The sequence below is a fragment of the Mesoplodon densirostris genome, chromosome 2 (genome assembly GCF_025265405.1).
Source record: "Mesoplodon densirostris isolate mMesDen1 chromosome 2, mMesDen1 primary haplotype, whole genome shotgun sequence".
In the NCBI taxonomy this organism is placed as follows: Eukaryota; Metazoa; Chordata; class Mammalia; order Artiodactyla; family Ziphiidae; genus Mesoplodon; species Mesoplodon densirostris.
Genome location: NC_082662.1, coordinates 166,628,120 through 166,649,582, shown reverse-complemented (window position 1 = coordinate 166,649,582; position 21,463 = coordinate 166,628,120). Strand labels below are relative to the sequence as shown.

Sequence of the window (21,463 nt, the reverse complement as noted above, 5' to 3'; positions counted from 1 at the left end):
AGTGACAAGGGAGAAACGGACTTTGTCCATGGTAATTTAAAAGCTAAATCCAATACAAATTAATATGGTATGTATGCTCTCAGCACACTGGATCAACAAAAGACATTCATTTCTTAACACAAAAATTAATCAATTTCACATAAGACAACAGTGATTTTAAGCAAATTCGAAATTTACAAAAATCTAATTATAATTTATATTCTAATTATATAATTATAAATCTAATTGTATTATTTCTGCCTTAATATTCCACTTTACTTTGTAAGAATAAATAGTTGTTATGGATCACAAAAATCACATCTAAAATGGCATCATCACCCAAATGTAACACATTTATTTCTCTTCATCTACTCCCAGTAATATTTCTCAAATAGCACCAGCAGGTAAAGATGGATTTATCCAGTTTCCCCCCAGTGGGTGAGCATTCATTGTCATTAATAATCAAGGAATGTTTCTGTTCACATACACATAAATAACATTTAAAAGATAGAATTGACTCAAACCTATTATTTAGGAACAAAACAAAAGATAGTGAAATCGAAAAAGCATGGAGCTAAAAAAATGTAAAAGCACATAGCTAAGTTAAGATCCAGTCATAGTTGTAGGTTTAATTTGTTGCAAAGAAGACCACTCATTCATTCACCCATAATAATTACTGCATGCTTTACAGTGTCGTAGGCACTGGGGATGCACTGGTAAATAAAACACAGTGCTGGCTTTAAAGGACCTAAGCACAAGCTACTAGTCCCCTTATTTAGCCTTGTCTTCATCTGGCTAACTCCTAATATCCTTCAAAAACTCATTTAAGGTTTCATCTCCTCAAGGAAGCCTTCTTTAACATCTCCAGGTTAGATTAAATGCTCCTTCTCTGAACTCCCAAAGCAGCCTGTCTACTCTTCTAGTTTTCTGCACTTAACAATTAAACTGATCTATTTACGCATCTGTCACTGTAATTAGGCAAGGTCTAGAAGTCAAAGCCTGTTTCTTAGTTTTTCTTGACAAATAATATTTTTGAACAGAATTGAATTGGATTAACCATATCCAGGAGAGATGCTAATCAAAGATACTCAAATTTTAGGTTTGACCCAGATTTGCCTTGACACTGCTTCATCCTCAGGGCTGGGATTTCAGGTACATCAGGTTCCCTTTACATCAGGGAACTGGTACTAGACTTTCACTCATTAGTTACTCTACTCTTAGACCATGATACTTCCCTTTTTGGCTCCTGAAAATTCTTCCCATGAGTCTGATGTCATAATGCACTAATCCTATAAGTCAATCTTTTCAAACTCTGGTTATTTTATTTAGTTTGAGTTTCTGAGATTCCTATCATCACACCTGGTTTATTTTTCTTTGTCATATACAAAGTCTCAGGGTCATATGCAGTATCAATTACCAAGTTTATTTTTCATCCCTGCATGAAGCTTGGCTTCATCACTCAAGGGTAAGCCAATACATTGTTTTTGTCTCTGGCTTTGGATTCCCCAACAGACTCCTCTCTTCATATTTCAAAACTGATGCTTCCTCTTCTGCCACCCCAAAAACTGTTTCCTGAGCAATGCCTCTAAGGTTCTGGTTTCTTTACGAGCTGAAATGGTTGACCCTTCAGGGTTAATGAACAGTCAAGCTTTTCAGTAGGCTTGCCTGGTAACTAATTTACTCAACTGCCCTGAGCTGGGTGATAATTTTAAAATAAAAACTGCCCTTCTCCCACACAATTGAACCAAACAAAAACTTTGAACATGAAATTATGGTTGCTAGAACGTGGGCCAAAGAGAAGTTTAAATATTTTATTTAGTGCATAATTTAAAGCTATAAAACAAAGCCTAAATTAGTTTAACAATTGGTAAGCACTGAATTTAAAAACATCAGTAGCAAATATATATTAATAAGACATTCTAAGTTTCTAATTTTTCTGAAATATCAGAGGATGCTGACACCTGACACAAATAATTAGGGTTGGAGATCTGTAAGTGCAAACAAGCAGTGTTTTCTTCATTGTTAAAAAAAGGAAAAAATAGCTAGTAATACCCATGATCATATAATAGGTTAACAAAAAATTTTAAAGAAAACTTATTTTAGTTCACCCTTCCATTTTATCTTAGCTAGTCATTTTCTACCTTAAAAGTAAAGAAGTCAAATAAATATAGACGTGTATGAATTCAGGAACAGAGGCTATCTTCTTGAAAATAGCAATCAGTCAATAATGGAAATGGTAATGAGGAAACATCCCAACTGATTTTGACATTTAAAATGTAAAGTTTAAAAACATTTGTTTATTTAAGTATAGTTGATTTATAATGTGTTAGTTTCAGGTATACAGAAAAGTGTTCAGTTACACATATATAACTATATTCTTTTTCAGATTCTTTTCCATTTTCTGGTTATTACAAGGTATTGAATATAGTTCCCTGTGCTGTACAGTAGGTCCTTGTTATTTACCTAAAACAAAAAGTTTTGACAAAAACATATTTGAAAACAGGTATCACATAAACAGTGAGAATATAATGTCACATTGTCTTTCTAGACCTGGGAAAAATAGGCTTATGTTCTACAATGACATAGCTATTCTCACTGGAGAGCATTAAAAAAATGAAGTCATTAAATAATCATGATACCTGAAGTGATTATAACACCTTAAAATCAAGATAAGCATAAGTATAAATAGAGTATCTAGTTAACATTCATTATGATGAATGAAAAAACTTGATTAGGCAGAAATTTTAAATTGCTGAAAATATATTGAATTAAAAGCAGCTCTTAAGAAATTTAATTTGAAGTCCAAGATGAGGGAAATGTATCCCCATCGGATATAAATATACATTCCTTTAGACAAAGAATTAACTAACAGTTAACACATTTTCATCTTGTTTCTTATAAGTCCACTCTTGGAAGTTGGAAAAGGCCTCAAATGCTGACTATTTAAAACTATGAACTATACAGCAAAACAAATATATGGTTACAAAAGGGGAGAGGAAGGCGGGGAGGGACCAATTAGGAGTATGGGATTAACAGATACAAACTGCTATACATAAAATAGATGAGCAACAAGGATTGACTGTAAAACTATCAACTATTTCAAGCATAACAAAAAATACGAAGAATAATAAAATGGTTATTTTCTTTTGTGTTGTTATATGTTTTTCTGATTTTTAAAGTGAAACTGATGTTTTCTAAAGTTCAAACTTTCATGGAAGAATTTGAAAAATTCTGCAAGGGAACATCACAACCAAATACGTAAGAGACATAAGAGACCTACATTTTCAAACAAATTAACAAATCTAGTTGCCTTGATGAACTCTGATGAACCTATTAATAAAACAATGACATAATTTTATTTCCTAATTTCCTTACCTGAGAGGAATGACTGCTAATGAAATACTTTAGAAATTCTACCCAGAAAGTATGTCATTTACTGTACGTATGATTCTCTTCCTAGGGAAAGACTTCCTTCTTGGAACAGAATAAGTAACTTTTACACACATGCAAACGTACACATATACAAATATTGAATTGAGGTGCTCCCAGTGTTGAGAATAAAGTTCTTACTGAATGCCGTCCACTACTCCACCGAATCCCTTTCATACCATTTCTCTACGGTTTACTGCTTTCAACATCCCTCAACTTTCCTCTAACGTTCCTTGTATTAAGCAAGCCCATCTGTTTGCTATCATGTAGCCAGCTACTTACAAATTCACACAGATATTGACAAAGATTACTCATTTTTATTTGTACTAAAGCTAGTTCTGATTTCATACCGAGAACATGAAGGGGCCACCATTTTAGAGCCAAGCAGTCTTTATATCTCGTGGAAGGCCTTGGAAAGAGCTCACTCAAATAGCACCTAGAAAGTCATAGGTGTATAATGATTTTTAAAATGTTGATTGAAAACAGGCTTTGGTGAAAATGCCAAAGAAAAATAACAGATGAAGTGACTAGCTATGATAGCCAATATGCATTTTTGGGTTGATACATTTTAAATTTATACATTTCTTCAGTAACAAAGAATCAATGACTTCTAGATTTAGAAAGACTGTTGAAATCACCTAGTTCAGGCATTCATTTTATAAACCAGGTAAGTGAGGCCCAGAGAGGTAAAATTACTTATATAAAATACATAGCACAACAAGGATAAACTTAGATCCCTAAAACCTAATCTAACAATAATTATATAGTCTTCCCTGATGAAACCTGAGTTTCTTGAAGCCTCTGAAACTAAGGGAAGTCCTAGCAGAAATACCAAATTGTAGACTATTACAGCTGGAAAGAAACTTAAAGAAAATCCAAATTCTTCTACTTTTATATATGAAAAAGGAAAGGCACTTAAAAGTTAAGTAAGTTGTCTCATATTCAGATAGTTCCAGATAGAGCAAGGACCAGAATACAGGCCTCTTTGATTCTAGTCCTCTTTCTGCTATGCCAGACCACACTTTAAATGTATTTCACACTCTCTCATAGACAAAATTAATATTATTACATGACTTGGAAATGACAATTTTTTAAAAACTGAAGTACAGTTGATTTACAATGTTGTGTCAGTTTCAGGTGTACAGCAAAATGATTCAGTTTTATATATATAAAACTGAATATATATATATATATATATTCTTTTTCAGATTCTTTTTGCTTATAGATTATACAAAATGTTGAGTATAGTTCCCTGTGCTATACAGTAGGTCCTTGTTGGTTATCTATTTTATATATAGCAGAGTATATATAACAAACTATTTATAGTTTCTCTTGGGGCTTGCTTCTCCTTTAGTACATCTAGTGAATCAAATTAGATGAGGCATGAACAGTCTTAATTTCTTAAAATTAGTTTAAGATCAGGTTAGTGGGCAAAAGTTATGTTAAGTGTCACACTAACAACTACAACAAGGATTGTATTACTTTTATGATCTCTTCTGAGAATACAAAATCTCTGTGGCTAGAGATTTTAATTTTATTCACTAAAATATCTCAAATGCCAAAACAGTATCTAATATACAGCAGGCCCTCAAAAAATATTAAATAATTCAACTTTCTTGGAGCTAACTAGTTTGAAGATATTCTATTTTTCATCAATGTCTTACAATTGTATTTGAAATCCCAACTTTCCATTTTGGTTCTCATTCCTTAATTTTAAGGTAACAGAGGTTGTAACTGTAAAAAATAATATATGTATATTTATATATTTAGTGTATATATTTAAACATAATATATATTAACAATATGTTTAAGAATATATTTATATAGAGAGATGTATTATACATGGTATATGATACAGATATATTTAATATGATATAGATATCTAGATGTCTATCCTAGACTGGCATTAAAATTCTTCAGATAATCTCTGTAGGAAGAAAATAAATTCTTCTAACAGAGATGCTAAATAACCATGTTAATACATAACTGTGTGGGTTTCTACACTGTTTATTTATTTGATCCCCATTTGGCTTTATTTACATAAAATAAAACAACATATTCTCTGAACTAAGTTGTATTAAACTATCTAGTATAACATCAATTCCCTGAGCATTTAATTTTGAATTTTTTTGATTAAGATATTCCCTTATGAACACTGCTAATAATGGTTCATTTAGTATGTTTTTATTTTCAAAAATATTCTCTAGGTCTGTAAGATAAAAAGAAAAAAACAATTCTCTTACCTAGGAAAAAATGAAAATATTCCTGTTATGAAGACCTTAAAGTAACTTTTCCCATGAGCCTTCCCAGAGAGAACGCCATGCAATGTAGAGAATATTCTCAGCAACAGCAAACTAAACACTGCAACACGTTTCATAGAAGTATTTTTTCAACAGTTCTTCCACTTAAGCCAAAATGTAATTCAATATAAGCAAAGCTATGGTAAGCAAAAATTATATGGCTCAGATAGCTGTTTTCCCGGCTGACTTAATTGAAGGATAGTTTTTATTTATTTTTATTATTTATTTCTTATTTAATTCTATTTTTTCCCCCAGTTCTATTGAGATATAACTCTTTTTTTTTTTTTTTTTTTTTTTTTTTTTTGCTGCACCACACGGCTTGTGGGATCTTAGTTCCCCAACCAGGGATTGAACCCGGGCCATGGCAGTGAAAGCACCAAGTCCTAACCACTGGACCTCCAGGGAATTCTTGAGATATAACTCTTTAGAGACTCTTTGGACTCTTTAGAGCTGAGGTCTCCTAACTTCTTTTGAACACATTGCCCCATCAGTTAAAAAAAAAAAATTTGAGCATACATCCCCTATATACAGTCCATATATATACATATATATAAATTAATATATATAGACTCCATAGAATTTAGTTGTGTACAGATTTTCCTTGATTTATGATGGGGTTACATCCCAATAAATCCACTGAAGATTGAAAATATCATAAATTGAAAATTTATTTAATACACCTAACTTATTGAAGTATCATAGCTTAGCCTAGCCTACCTTTAACATGCTCAGGACACTTACATTAGCTTACAGTTGGGCAAAATCATCTAACACAAAGCCTATTTTATAATAAATTGTTGAATATCTCATGTAATTTATTGAATACTGTACTGAAAAACAGAATGGCTATAGGGATGAAGAATGGACGTACTGATTGTTTACCGCATGACTGACTGTGAGTTGTGGCTTGTTGCTACTGCCCAGCATCATGAGAGCATCATATCACATATCACTAGCCCAGGAAAAGATCAAAATTCGAAATTCAAAGTACAGTTTCTACTGAATTTGTATTGCTTTTGAACCATCTTGTAAAGTTGAAAAATCTTAAGTCCAACCATCATAATAAAGAGACTATTTACACATACATATATATGTGAACGAATTTATTTTTATATTGTAAAACATATACAAAATGGAAACTTTAAAAAGATAAAGTAAGTATTAATAGAAGTCCTCTTGTTTTCTTCCTACATTCCAATGTTTCATTTTGTGCACGCTTTGAGACGATTCACCCCATTTTGGAGCTCATAAATACAAAGGAATGACACTCCACTAATAAATATCTTTCCCAACTAAGCTTTTAAGTAAACACTGGGCAGCATGACTTCAAGGTTATTTCTTTGAACAAATATCAAGAGGGTAGCTATGCAGCTGGTTAGTGTCGAGTCAAATACTTTTATAGTCAGGAGATGGTGGGGGGAGTGACATATCTTATGAGAACTGAACTTGCTAGGACACACATTTGGTTAGAATTCTACTCTTTTTTTTGTTTTTCTTTTTAACATCTTTATTGGAGTATAATTGCTTTACAATGTTGTGTTAGTTTCTGCTGTATAACAAAGTGAATCAGCTATACGTATACATATATCCCCATATCCCCTCCTTCTTGCGTCTCCCTCCCACCCTCCCTATCCCACCCCTCTAGGTGGTCATAAAGCACCGAGCTGATCTCCCTGTGCTACATGCTACTTCCCACTAGCTATCTATTTTACATTTGGTAGTATATATATGCCAACACTACTCTCTCACTTTATCCCAGCTTACCCTTCCCACTCCCCGTGTCCTCACATCTGCATCTTTATTCCTGTCCTGCCCCTAGGTTCGTCAGGACCAATTTTTTTTTTAGCTTCTATATATATGTGTTAGCATACGGTATTTGATTTCCCTTTCTGACTTACTTCACTCTATATGACAGACTCTAGGTCCATCCACCTCACTACAAATAACTCAATTTCATTTCTTTTTATGGCTGAGTAATATTCCATTGTATATAGGTGCCACATCATCTTTATCCATTCATCTGTTGATAGACACGTTGCTTCGATGTTCTGGCTGTTGTAAATAGTGTTGCAATGGACATTGTGGTACATGTCTCTTTTTGAATTATGGTTTTCTCAGGGTATATGCCCAGTAGTGGGATTGCTGGGTCATATGGTATTTCTATTTTCAGTTTTTTAAGGAACCTCCATACTGTTCTCCATAGTGGCTGTATCAATTTACATTCCCACCAACAGTGCAACAGGATTCCCTTTTCTCCACACCCTCTCCAGCATTTACTGTTTGTAGATTTTTTTTTTTTTTGTGGTACGTGGGCCTCTCACTGTTGTGGCCTCTCCCATTGCGGAGCACAGGCTCCGGACGTGCAGGCTCAGCGGCCATGGCTCATGGGCCTAGCAGCTCAATGGCATGTGGGATCTTCCTGGACCGGGGCACGAACCCGTGTCCCCTGCATCGGCAGGCGGACTCTCAACCACTGCGCCACCAGGGAAGCCCTACTGTTTGTAGATTTTTTGATGATGGCCATTCTGACCGGTGTGAGGTGATATCTCATTGCAGTTTTGATTTGCATTCCTCTAATGATTAGTGATGTTGAGTGTCCTTTCATGTGTTTGTTGGCAATCTGTATCTCTTCTTTGGAGAGATGTCTATTTAGGTCTTCTGCCCATTTTCTGATTGGACTGTTTGTTTTTTTAATATGGAGCTGCATGAGCTGTTTATATATTTGGGAGATTAATCCTTGGTCAGTTGCTTCATTTGCAAATATTTTCTCCCATTCTGAGGGCTGTCTTTTCGTCTTGCTTATGGCTTCCTTTGCCATGCAAAAGCTTTTAAGTTTCATTAGGTCCCATTTGTTTATTTTTGTCTTTATTTCCATTTCTCTAGGAGGTGGGTCAAAAAGGATCTTGCTGTGATTTATTTATTTATTTATTATTATTTTTATAAACATCTTTATTGGAGTATAGTTGCTTTAAAAATATGGAATGCTTCACGAGTTTGCATGTCATCCTTGCGCAGGGGCCATGCTAATCTTCTCTGTATCATTCCAATATTAGTATATGTGCTGCCGAAGCGAGCACTGCTGTGATTTATTACATAGAGTGTTCTGCCTATGTTTTCCTCTAAGGGTTTTGTAGTGTCTGGCCTGACATTTAGGTCTTTAATCCATTTTGAGCTTATTTTTGTGTATGGTGTTAGGGAGTGTTCTAATTTCATTCTTTTACCTGTAGCTGTCCAGTTTTCCCAGCACCACTTATTGAAGAGGCTGTCTTTTCTCCATTGTATAGTCTTGCATCCTTTATCAAAGATAAGGTGACCATATGTGCATGGGTTTATCTCTGGGCTTTCTATACTGTTCCATTGATCTATATTTCTGTTTTTGTGCCAGTACCACACTGTCTTGATTACTGTAGCTTTGTAGTACAGTCTGAAGTCAGGGAGCTTGATTCCTCCAGCTCCGTTTTTCTTTCTCAAGATTGCTTTGGCTATTCACGGTCTTTTGTGTTTCCATAAACGCTGTGAAATTTTTTGTTCTACGTCTGTGAAAAATGCCATTGGTAGTTTTATAAGGAGTGCACTGAATCTGTAGACTGCTTTGGGTAGTATAGTCATTTTCACAATGTTGATTCTTCCAATCCAAGAACATGGTATATCTCTATCTGTTTGTATCGTCCTTAATTTTTTTCATCAGTGTCTTACAGTTTTCTGCATACAGGTCTTTTGTCTCCTTTGGTAGGTTTATTCCTAGGTATTTTATTCTTTTTGTTGCAATGGTAAATGGGAGTGTTTCCTTAATTTCTCTTTCAGATTTTTCATCATTAGTGTACAGGAATGCAAGAGATTTCTGTGCATTCATTTTGTATCCTGTTACTTTACTGAATTCATTGATTAGCTCTAGTAGTTTTCTGGTAGCCTCTTTAGGATTCTCTATGTATATAGAACACTATTCTTACTCTACAGAAGTAGATCATTCTGTGCCAGAGACAATATGTAGGTAAATGGATGATGAAGGCCACAGGTCTAACTCTATATATAATGCAATATTCTACTCTAATATATATTTATATAAAGACATATTTTTGTAACCTGTCTCGAGGTACTTGTCAATGATACAGTGAAATCTCAAAAATTTAGCCTTGCATATTACTGTAAAAACCTCCAGTATGTGAATCTTCTCTAATGTTTAATATAATGATTCAATACATACCATTATGCAAAGTAGTATGCAAAATCCTTGAATATTCACTCTGATAACTCTTGGAACAATAATCAGTGTTTCCTCAGATTTTACTGAATACTTATGAATCAATCAACAGTTATATTTTTCATGTTTCTTCATTTCGACAATGGTGTGCCTACCCTACAACATTTTAATCACAAATAATTTTGCAGTGATAGGTATTCTTACTCTGCATATTGGTGAAAAGCTTAATAAGAGGGAACTAACACTAATATTTGTTGAGAGTCTACGTGCAAACACTGCTACATGTTTTACAGACAATACAGCACTTAACTTTCACAACAATCCTAAATGGTGATAATTATTATCCCTATTTCATAGATTAGAACTAAAGGTTGGGGTCAAGGTCACACAGCCAAGATTCAAATCCAGGTCAGTCTGGCTTCAAAGCCTATGCTCCTTCCATTACACTGAAAAAAAGGGTTACAATAACTGAACTAGTCCAAGAGTATCCAGATAAAATGCACAATCTACTAACAAATCTCAAACGAAAGATAATTCCTTTTCATTATAAAAGTCGAATAAAGTATTATAAAGAATGATTATAGGTGGTTAAAGCCAAGGTCTTGGAAAAGATCACTATAAAACTACCCTCCAATTCTGTATTAAAGTAGTTTAAAATTGCTCCTCCTGTATTCTGCCTTTATCCTACAACTCAAACACAGAGCTTAAGAGGGTCAGGGTTGACTACACAGAATTCAGTTGAGTCTGAAGCCCAGATTATTACAGAAACATTGCCCAATTCTCCCTCCTGAAAATCTCTGTCACAAAACACAGCACAATTCCAAAAACTGCGTGTTAAAAGAACCAAAAGGCAAATAAACTAAATAAACTTCATCAATAAAAAACCTCTCCTTAAAGATCAATTTTATAAGGGGTAAACTACTGCAATAAGTAATATTATACTAAAGTATAATTCCAAGACACAGTTCACTCCATTATCAAACTGTAAATTGGATTTAGTAACCATCTCACACTCCCAAGAGCTGCTTCACAGTCAGGTATGTGGGGAGATAGAGAGTTGGAAGAACTGGGATCTTCCAGTTTCTTATAGAATTATTTTTTTCAACCACAAGAACATTGTTTTCCAATAGGTTAAAGAGAGAGCTAACATTTACTGAGTATTTCTGAAGAATCAAATACATACGTTATCTTTAACTCACATCGATCACATTTTACAGAAACTAAGATCTAGGATTTCGCCCAAGGTCACATCGATAGTAAGCAGCAGAGCAGAATTTAAAACCAGGTCTGTCCCCACAAAAAGGTCCAGGGAGAGCTTGTTCAGTAGTAATTTCATAAATAAGGATAGACTTAAACAAACTAGATCTATGGGGCAAGGAATGACACTGACTCAGAAACCGGTTAACACTTCTGCAGGCCTGTCAGCTGGAGCTGAAGGAAGTATGACCTTTACTCCAAACCCTCCAGGGAGGAAAGACAGCTCTTCTCCGCGTGGGTCAATATACCACTACTCATGGAGGGAAAGAGGAGAGAATGAGGTTTCCTGGTGGCCCAGACCCTTTCTTGGCCGCAGAAATGGAGAAGGATCAAACCCAGAGGCCCGGTCCGGGTCTGAGTTGTGCCTAAGGGAAGGGGTGCGACAAAGGTCGCAAAGGGCGCAGACTTGAAAATAACGAGTTTATGAGAGATGCTGGAAAAGAAAACATGAAAAGCAGGGAGCATGGGAAAGTACACGGATTCACTTGAGGGAAGGGGGTTGGGGCTGTGGGTGATGCCTCCAGCGGCAGAGTTGTCAGTGGGCCTCTAAAGGGAGGGAAGGGACAGGGAGGGAAGGTCTCGGTGGGAGCCACTCTGGGTTCATTACCTGCCGGATGGTTGTACAACGGCCTCAGTTTCTCAGGAAGCAGAAGCTCCACTTTATCAAGGACCCGGTGGTAGGTGGCCCGCAGGCCCCGGGCGCCGGCGGCTGCCATTTCTGCGGACGAGAGATCGTGGGCAGCCAGGTATATATATTCACTCCCTGGCTGGCAGCGAAGGGCAGCTCGTCACTTTCCCCCGTCTCAACGCCTCGCGACCTCCTCTCCCCCAAGGCAGCTCAGCCTGCTCCCCTGTGAACCGCCCGGCGGCCCGCACCTAGAGAAGATTGTCGGGGCGGAGACTCTGCGACGGCCCGCCCCGAGCCCGCCTCCTGGCCTCCGACTGTCTAGAGGGAGGAGGAGACATGGAAACAGGTGGCAAAAGGACAGCCTCACCGAGTCAACCCGGCGCCCTACCGGCAGCGCGCTTGCGCAAGCAGAGCGGCCCGCGGTGATTGGCCCGCCCCGGGGCGTGGGCGGGGTCCAGACCAAACCTACAATTTCTTCTTCCTGGCCCGGAGGCCATGTTGGAGAAGGGAAAGTGAAGCTGCACCGGCGCTAATCCCCTTTCACTTTGGTTAAGGAGGCCCCTAGATAAAATGGGCTTTTCAGGCCTTCCATGACCCGACTAAAGATGACGCCGCACAACTCTGTTGCTTCCTTTGGAATGAGACTCGTGAGCGCGAGACCTCCGATTTCAGCTTCTTCCGTCTCTATTCCTCATTTATCCAGAGTATTAAGGATTTGACTAGAGTGGTCTGAACCCACTTCTCTAGGGTAAGGGCAGCCCTGACACACACCTGCCTCAGTCTCCAGGGTGGTCGTCATCTCGCGAGAAAGGCTTGAAAGGGAGGGTGTCGAGAACGAGGAGAGGGAGGAGTCGAGGCCGCCTCCGCCTCCTCCCCCTCCCCCTGTAGGAGGGGGAGCCGAGGGAGGGGACAGTTGCTGATCTCTGGATGTTCTGGGTAGTCTTGAGAAGGAGAGTATGAGGCGAGCTCAGGCCCGGGTGCGGCCGGGCTTCGGGGGCGAAGGCGCTGCCACTGCCACCGCCATCTAACTCGCTGCTACCGCGAGGCCCGGCGCGCGGATGGTGCCGGTGCGGCTCGGGTGTTGATCGCGTGTCCCCTCCCCCTTTCCCCTCCCCCACGCGGTGGTCTCCTCTCCTCCCCCGGCCCGGCGGAGCCATGTCTCGGGGTGGCTGCTGCCCACACCTGTTGTGGGACGTGAGGAAAAGGTCCCTCGGGCTGGAGGACCCGTCCCGGCTGCGGAGCCGCTACCTGGGTGAGCGGGGGCCCTGGGGCGGAGGCGCTGAGGTCGCCGCCCAGAGGTGGGGGAGGGGGCCACGCCGCTAGGGCTGTTGGAGGTGGGACAGCGTCTGGGCAGGGACGCCCCGGAGACGCCTAGGTGCTGGGTGGACCTTGGCGGACGGATCCCGTGCCCGTGTCCTCCCATGGCTAAGTCCCCCTTTCATGCTGCCAGCCGCCGCCCTTACTGGGTTTTCCTTCGGGGGGCCGGACAGGGGTCAGACGGTACTGGCCAGGAAAGGTGTTGGGGTCTCTTCTGGAGTGGGACTCGGGAGAAGACTTGTCGAACCTCCCCGAGCTGCCGCGTTCAGAGCAAAAGTTGGCGCTTTTGCTCTTCTCCAGCGCTCTCCTCGCTTAGCCGAAGGACCTAAGTTTGTGTTGACCGCCCCTCACCTAAAGTCTCGGGAGGGCTTAGGTGTCCGTGGCGACACGCTGACCACCCTTGGGGACTCCACGCTCCAAACAGACTCGGTGTAAACTGTTGTGCGGCTCCGAGCCAAAACCTGAAAGTGATAGCTGAGCTCTCCCCACCCCCGCGCGCTTTCCCAGTTGGACTCTGCTGTTCGGTCGTTTCGACCGCTTTAAGGAGGTGTAGGGTTTCACGTTCCCATTCCCACCCCTGTGAAACACACTTGGCATTTACTGTTACTTAGTTAAGCTTTCTAAAAACAACCTTCGATACTTGGGGGAACGGTAGTCCAGTTTTTTTCGTTTTGCGCAAAGTGGATTTGTGAGGATTCTGGGTCACGCCTGAGCTAAAAGTGGACGGATTTAGTAGGGGTCTTTTTTCTTCCTTCCTCTGCAATCTTTTCATTACTCTTTCTTCTTTTTTTTTTTTTAATTTGAAGATAAGACAACAGCACTAAAAATTTTTGTTTGCAATTTTGTTACTTTTTGCTAGGTATTTGTTGGTGTCATTTGGTTTTGACTTAAAATCAATAAAAGAAAATGAAATTTCGCTACACCTAACAGTTCTGGTTTGTGAGTTATTTGGGAGAACTTAGGCATTTTTTCCCCCTTGCTCCTGTTTTTTAGTGTCTCAAGTGACATGAATACATTCTCCTTGTAAAAACTTAATAAGAATGAAGCACAAATCCTTGTGATTTCTCCCATTCCAGTTTCATACACACACTCTTTGAGAGGTAACAATGTTCTCTGTTTCCTGAATATTCTTCCAGACATTTTTCTTTGTATTCTTACAAGCACATGTGTACATATAGAAATGCTGTAGGAGTGTGTGTGTGAACTGAATATATGGTGTTATACTGTAAACACTGTTTTGCAACTTGCTTTTTTTTTTTTTTACGTAACATCTTGGAGATCTTTGCATGGCAGTAAAAATAGATCTATACAGTTTTTTAAACTATTGCGGAGTATTTAACAGTATGAAGGTGTCATCGTCGACTCAACCTTTCTTCTTTTTTTGGACGTTTGCTGTTACTAACAGCACTACAGTGAACCTCCTTGCACATGCTTTTTGTGCATTTGTTCTAGGATAAGTACCTGGAGTGGTGATTAATCATTTTAAAATTTAATATCAATAGAGAGTGCTTTTTTAAACCATTAACCTAAAAGTATTAAAAGTATTTCTTTTAATACTTACTTGCTGAGAAAGAACTTAACTTTAGCTTAATAAAAAAACTTGTGTTCTACACCAATGAATTTATATGTGGTCCTTTATCTCTGTTAGTTGGAGCATTTAAATAAGTAGTACTTACATGTAGGTTTATGTATTAATGTTTTTTGCTGGTTCAGTTACTTCAGCTGTATCTATGATAGAGTCAATTAAAATATAAAACCATACATTTTCTTTTTCCCTTCCTCTTCTAGCTCCATAATGGGAGTGGAGTTCGTGTGTTGGGTGGAGGAGAATTGAAGAGTAAGAGTCCACTGTCTTTGGTAGAAAGTCGAAATTATAGATTTTCAAATATATGTATATTCATGCAGGAAATTCCATATCTTACATAATATTTTAAATGTGGTAGTAATATATACTTTATAATTAATACATCCTTTAAAAGTGTTTTTTTTTTAATATTCAAAAATAGCTTGAAGAGTAATTTCTTAGCCTTAGGAGACTTTTTTTACACCTTTAGTTTATCCATCTCTTTCACACTCCAGTGCTAATCTTGGCTTAGCAGGAAACAGCAAAATCCACATTGGTATTGCTTGAATTAATGAGATTTTTAAAAAGTGATATTTTTACGTACTCTTATAAAGTCTTCTTTTTAAGAAGTCCAAGTGTTTTAAAAAGTAAATAGATTTTTTTTGGGGGGGACTTCAATATTTAAACATTTTGATTGTTTATCTATAGTACTGTAGGTTAAATATTTTTCTAATTTATCTCCATTATTTGTATTTCTAATAATGAATTACTTCTAAATAACAGTAAAATTGGGATAGAAGCAATTGACAGATTTTTCTTGTAACATGTGCATTTCAAATTAACCATAGCATGTGCCTTTTCAATAGTAGTATTCATGTTTTACAGGTGGTTTTATTTAAATTTGGTTAATTTTCTATTTTCCTCCCATCAAAAAAAAATGCAGTTCACAAAACATCCTTTTATATTGTGAGAATAAAGATAATTTGTCATATGTTATTTAGAAGAAGATGTATATGTTTACTTATAGCCCACAAATTCACAAGATTCACCTGAACCAATGAAGTGTTTTGTCTGGCATGGATTCAGAGGCTAGGCCAGGGATTGTAATCTTTATGAGCCCGATCTAAATTTCAATGGAGAATTTATTTTTTTAAAGAGCAATTGTCAAAGTCCAGAGTCAGAGACACCTGTAGGTCTAAATGTTTCTTAAGATACCGTATACTAGTTATAGAGTAGTGCTTTTGGAACTCAATCATTGTTACAATTATTTATTAGCCATACATATTTCATTACAGTTTTATAGAGATAAACATTACTTATAAAAGAAACTATCATCTGTACATTTCTTCTTTCTCTTCCTATTTCTCTCATTTTAGACAGGCTTGCCTACAATTTGGATTTACACTTTTTAACCTTTCTAAATTAAAAGACAGTAATTGACTAACAAAAAGCAATTTAAGGGAAATTTTCAAGGGAGTTGTTTGCCCTAATGTATTATATGTTTAATACAAAATGTTTAAGTTATGATTAGGCAGTGTTTTGGTCAACTTGGGATGCTGTAACAAAATAGCATAAACTGGGTGGCTTTTGAACAACATAAGTTTATTTTTCAAAGTTTTGGAGGCTGGAAGCCTGAGATAAGGGTGCTCACATGGTCAGGTTCTGAGTCTGGTGAGGGCCTGCTTCCTGGTTCATAGCCATCTTTTCACCATAACCTCACAAGGCAGAAGAAGTGAACTAATTCTCTGGGATCTTTTTTATAAGGGCACTAATCCAAGCCTAATCACCTCCCAAAGATTCCCACCTCCTAATTAGGATTTCAGCAGAGGAATTGGTCCGGGTGGGGTGAGGGGGGGACACGAACATTCAGACTATACCACTAAGCCAGTGACAGCCTTATAGTGGAGATTGAAATCTCTTTTTGTTCAGGCGATTAGGAAGTCTATGTCCTTTGAATGTCGTTAGGGTCAGTATGTACTGAAATGGATAATTTTGCATTTAGATTAGTCTTTAGCGTATCTTGAATACATCTATATTCAGACTTACCAAGTTCTTCATAAAGTGTTGCCGGGTTAAAACATATTTTATGAGGGTCAGAAAATTCTGAGTTTTTCCTCCTTGTTAACTACTGGGGAAAAGTTAGTGAAGTATTTGTATTTTATTTCTTTAGTCTTAAAATTTCAGTGAAAGCTAAAAAAGGTCTGATTTTAATAGTTAATAATGACAGTTAAATATGACAAATGTTTGTAATAGAATATGCTGTTAATTCCTGAAGATTAGGCCACTAAATGCATGTTATCAATCATAACAGCAGCAGACAATTGAATAGCTCTACTGTAGATTTCGTTCCTACTTGGTATAGGATGAAAGTGCTTAAAAGGGATAGGAGCTTCTGGTAGCACAAAATTTATATTTCAGGTATGTTTTATGTCAGTGTTTTTCAAATGTTTTGACCATGATCCACAGTAAAAATACATTTACATGGCAACTTGTGATACACATAACTAAAATAAAAGATTCCCCAAATGACATTTACCCTTACTAGGTGTGGTGCATTCTTTTTTCTGTTCCATATCGTGTTGTTAAAAATGTTGGTGTTGACCCAGTAGAATATCCACTAATGAGTGTTGGCTTGAGGTTCACAAAGCTGTTCTAGGTGGTGTGTTTTTTTATAATTGTAATTGAATGTTACTGATTTCAAAGTTAGGGTGGGTGGGTTTCCCAAGTAGTTGTAGTAGACTAAAAAAAATGTTTTTTGAATAGTGCTGATGGCTAATAAAGAAGATATAAATAACAAAACTTTTAATTTATACTTTGGCAAAAATAACTACGGTAGAACACTTTTAAATCCTCACTTTTTTTTTTTTTTGCCATGCCTCACGGCTTGCTGGTTCCCGATCAGGGATTGAACCCAGGCCCTCCTCGGTAGTGAAAGCCCAGATTCCTAACCATTGAACTGCGAGGGAATTCCCAAATCCTCATTTCTTGAGTAATACTTGCAATGGGATTGCCGAGTTGTATAATAAGTGTGTTTCACTTCGTAAGAAACTTTTTCAAAACAGTTGTACCATACTGCATTCCCATCAGCAGTGTTTGAGAGTTCTAGTTGTTCCACGTTCTCTTCTATACTTGGCATTATGAATCTTCCTAATTTTAGCTTTTCTAGTTGATATGTAGGTATAATATCACTATTGTTTTAATTTGCATTTGATTTAGTCCTAATGATTAATGATTTTGAGTATATTTTCATGGCTTATTTGCCATTCTTATACTTTGGTTAAATATTCAGATTTACCTTCTTAATATTGTAAAAATTCTTTATATATTCTTGATACAAGTCCTTAATCAGATATGTATTTTGCAGATATTTTCTCCCAGTTTGTGTAAGTCAATTTCTCTACCACATTCCATTGATCTAGGTGTCTGCCTTTATGCCATTACTTCCGGTCTTTATAGTGAGTGTTGAAATCAGCTAGTGTGATATTTTGAACTTGGTTCTTTTTTTCAAAATTACTTTGGCTATTCTGAGTCCTTTTCATTTTTTAAATTTCAGAATCAGTTTGTCAATTTCTATAAAAAGGACTGCTGGGGTTTTGATTGATGCTGTGTTGAATCTGTACCTTATTTCAGGGAGAATTGTAGTCTTTACAGTATGGAATCTTCCAATTCATAATGGTGGCTTTTCTCTCCATTTATTTTGTTGTTCCTTCATTTCTTTCAGCAATGTTATAAATTTCTCAGTGTACAGATCTTATATATATATTTGCTATATTTATTCCTGTATATTTAACGTTTTTATACTATTTTAGATAGTATCATTTTATGTTTATAAGTAATATCAAATTATTCATTGTGCATATATAGAAATAAAATTTTTTAAAATTGGCTTTATATCGTGCAACTTTACTCAACCTACTCATTAGTTCTTTTTTAAAAAAATTAATTTCTGTCTGCGTTGGGTCTTCGTTGCTGCGTGCGGGCTTTCCTCTAGTTGCAGCGAGCAGGGGCTACTCTTCGTTGTGGTGTGCAGGCTTCTCATTGCAGTGGCTTCTCTTGTTGCAGAGCACGGTCTCTATGTGCATCGGCTTCAGTAGTTGTGGCTTGTGGGCCCTAGAGTGCAGGCTCAGTAGTTGTGTCGCACGGGCTTTGTTGCTCCAGGGCATGTGGGATCTTCCCGGACTAGGGCTTGAACCTGTGACCCCTGCACTGGCAGGTGGATTCTTAACCACTGTGCCACCAGGGAAGCCCTACTCATTAGTTCTAATAAAATTTTTTTTTTGCAGGCTTTTTTGGATTTTATGTAGTTGATTATGTCACTGCATATTAAGATTCTTCCTGGGAATTCCCTGGCGGTACAGTGATTAGGACTTGGTACTCTCACTGCCCAGAGGGACCAGGTTCAATCCCTGGTTGGGGTACTAAGATCCCACAAGCAGTGTGGTGTGACCAAAAAAAACCCCCAAAAAACAAGATTTCTTCCTTTTTTACCTATGTTATCTTTTTCTTCCATTTTCAATTTTCTTGCTTAATTGCATTGACCAGGACTCCAGTAGAATCTTGAAAGGAAGTAGTAAGAGTGGACATTGTTGCCTTATTCCTCATCCTGGAAAGCATTCAGTCTTTAACTATTAAATATGTTGTTGACTGTAGGTTTTTGTAGATGCCCATTGAAGAAATCCCCTTCTACTCTTAAATTGCTGAGAGTGTTTATCATGACTAGCTGTTGAATTTTGTCAGGGTTTATTCTGCATCTGTTGAATTGATTATATGATTTCTGTTTCATAGATTATGTTAACATATTGATAGATTTTTGAATGTTGAACCAACATTCAGTTCCTGGGCCAAATCCTACTTGGTTATGATAAATTGTCTTTATATATTGCTGGCTTCACTTTTGGTAAGAATTTTGTGTTTTTGTTCTTTAAGGATATTAGCTCACAGTTGTTATATTTTTGCCTGTTTTTCGTATCAGGATAATGGTGGCCTCATAAGTGTGTTGGAAGTGTTCTTCTCTTTTTCTGACGAGTTTGTGTAGACTTGAAATTACATTTTCCTTAAATGTTTGATAGATTTCATCATTGAAGCCATCTGAGCTTGGAGTTTTCTTTGTGGGAAGGTTTTGTTTTGTTTGGTACTTTAACTTTTAATTTAGAGATAACTGTAGATGCATGTGCAGTTGTTAGAAATTATACAAAGAGATCTCATATACCCTCAATCAATTTCCTAATGGTAATATCTTGTACAACTGTATTAATATATCACAATTAGGAAATTGACATAGATCTATGAATCTTATTCATATTTCCCCAGTTTTACATGCACTTTTGCATGTGTGTGTATTAGTTCCATGCAATTTTAGCACTGATTTTAATTTTAATTTTTAAAAAAAAATTTTATTATTATTTTTTAATACATCTTTATTGGAGTATAATTGCTTCACAATGCTGTGCTAATTTCTGTTGTACAACAGAGTGAATCAGCCATATGCATGCATATATCCCCATATCCCCTCCCTCTTGAGCCTCCCTCCCACCATCCCTATCCCACCCCTCTAGGTCATTGCAAAGCATGGAGCTGATCTCCCTGTGCTATGCTGCTGCTTCCCACTAGCTATCTGTTTTACATTTGGTAGTGTATATACGTTGATGATACTCTCACTTCACCCCAGCTTGCCCCTCCCCCGCCATGTCCTCAAGTCCATTCTCTATGCCTATGTCTTTATTTCTGCCCTGCCACTAGGTTCATCAGTACCTTTTTTTTTTTTTTTTCAGATTCCATATGTATGTGTCAGCATATGGTATTTGTTTTTCTCTTACTGACTTCACTCTGTATGACAGACTCTAGGTCTGTCCACCTCACTACAAATAACTCAAATTTTGCTCCTTTTATGGCTGGGTAATATTCGATTGTAACTATGTGCCACATCTTCTTTATCCATTCATTTGTCAATGGACATTTAGGTTGTTTCCATGTCCTGACTATTGTAAATAGTGCTGCAGTGAACATTGTGGTACATGACTCTTTGAATTATGGTTTTCTCAGAGTATATGCCAAGTAGTGGGGTTGCTTTCTATTTTTAGTGTTTTAAGGAACCTCCATACTGTTCTGCATAGGGGTGTATCAATTTACATTCCCACCAACAGTGGAGGAGGGTGCCCTTTTCACCACACCCTTTCCAGCATTTATTGTTTCTAGATTTTTTGATAATGGCCGTTCTGACCCGTGTGAGGTGATACCTCATTGTAGTTTTGATTTGCATTTCTCTAATAATTTAAATAAATTAATGTTAATCGATTAAAGTGGTTACCACCATATTTAAGGTACAGAACAGTTTCATCACAATAGTCCTTTGTGATCCCATTTTTGGCCACAGCTACCTCCTTCCCTCCCAACAGCTAACCCCTGGTAACTACTAATCTGTTCTCCCTTTCTATAATTTTGTCATTTCAAGAATGTTACATAAATAACATGTATGTAATGTTATAAATAACAGCATGTAAACTTTTGAGATTGGCTTTTTTCACTCTGCATAATTCCCTTAAGATTCATCCAGGTTGTGTGTACAATAGTTTATTTCTTTCTATTGTTGATTAGTATTTCATGACATCAATATATAACTAATCGTTCATTTGTTGAAGATATTTGTATAGTTTCCAGTTTTTGACTGTTAAATAGAGAGCTGTTATGAACATCCATATACAGGTTTTTGTATGAACATAGATTTTCATCTCTGGGATAAATGTCCAGGAATTGTAGTTACTGCACTGTATGATAAGCACATTGTTTAC

General features: G+C 37.2%; 2 protein-coding genes and 1 non-coding gene across 10 annotated transcripts in view; 1 reads left to right on the top strand and 2 right to left on the bottom strand.

Annotated features, from left to right (window-relative positions):
- The window catches only part of MPC2 (mitochondrial pyruvate carrier 2), a 30,320-nt gene extending 18,166 nt beyond the window's left edge, over positions 1 to 12,154 (bottom strand). The window contains exon 1 of the mRNA XM_060088609.1: positions 11,774 to 12,154. Within this exon, the coding sequence (XP_059944592.1) occupies positions 11,774 to 11,882 (109 nt within the window). The 5' untranslated portion in view covers positions 11,883 to 12,154. The remainder of the gene's footprint in view (positions 1 to 11,773) is intronic.
- On the bottom strand, positions 8,679 to 8,785 carry LOC132484683 (U6 spliceosomal RNA). The gene has a single exon (XR_009531245.1). It is a non-coding gene; the product is annotated as a U6 spliceosomal RNA (small nuclear RNA).
- A 535-nt stretch (positions 12,155 to 12,689) lies between the features above and the next one.
- Positions 12,690 to 21,463, top strand: part of DCAF6 (DDB1 and CUL4 associated factor 6) — a 165,299-nt gene continuing 156,525 nt past the window's right edge. For all 8 annotated transcript variants that reach the window (XM_060091305.1, XM_060091308.1, XM_060091304.1 and 5 more), the window contains exon 1: positions 12,690 to 13,046. In XM_060091305.1, the coding sequence (XP_059947288.1) occupies positions 12,950 to 13,046 (97 nt within the window). In that variant the 5' untranslated portion in view covers positions 12,690 to 12,949. The remainder of the gene's footprint in view (positions 13,047 to 21,463) is intronic.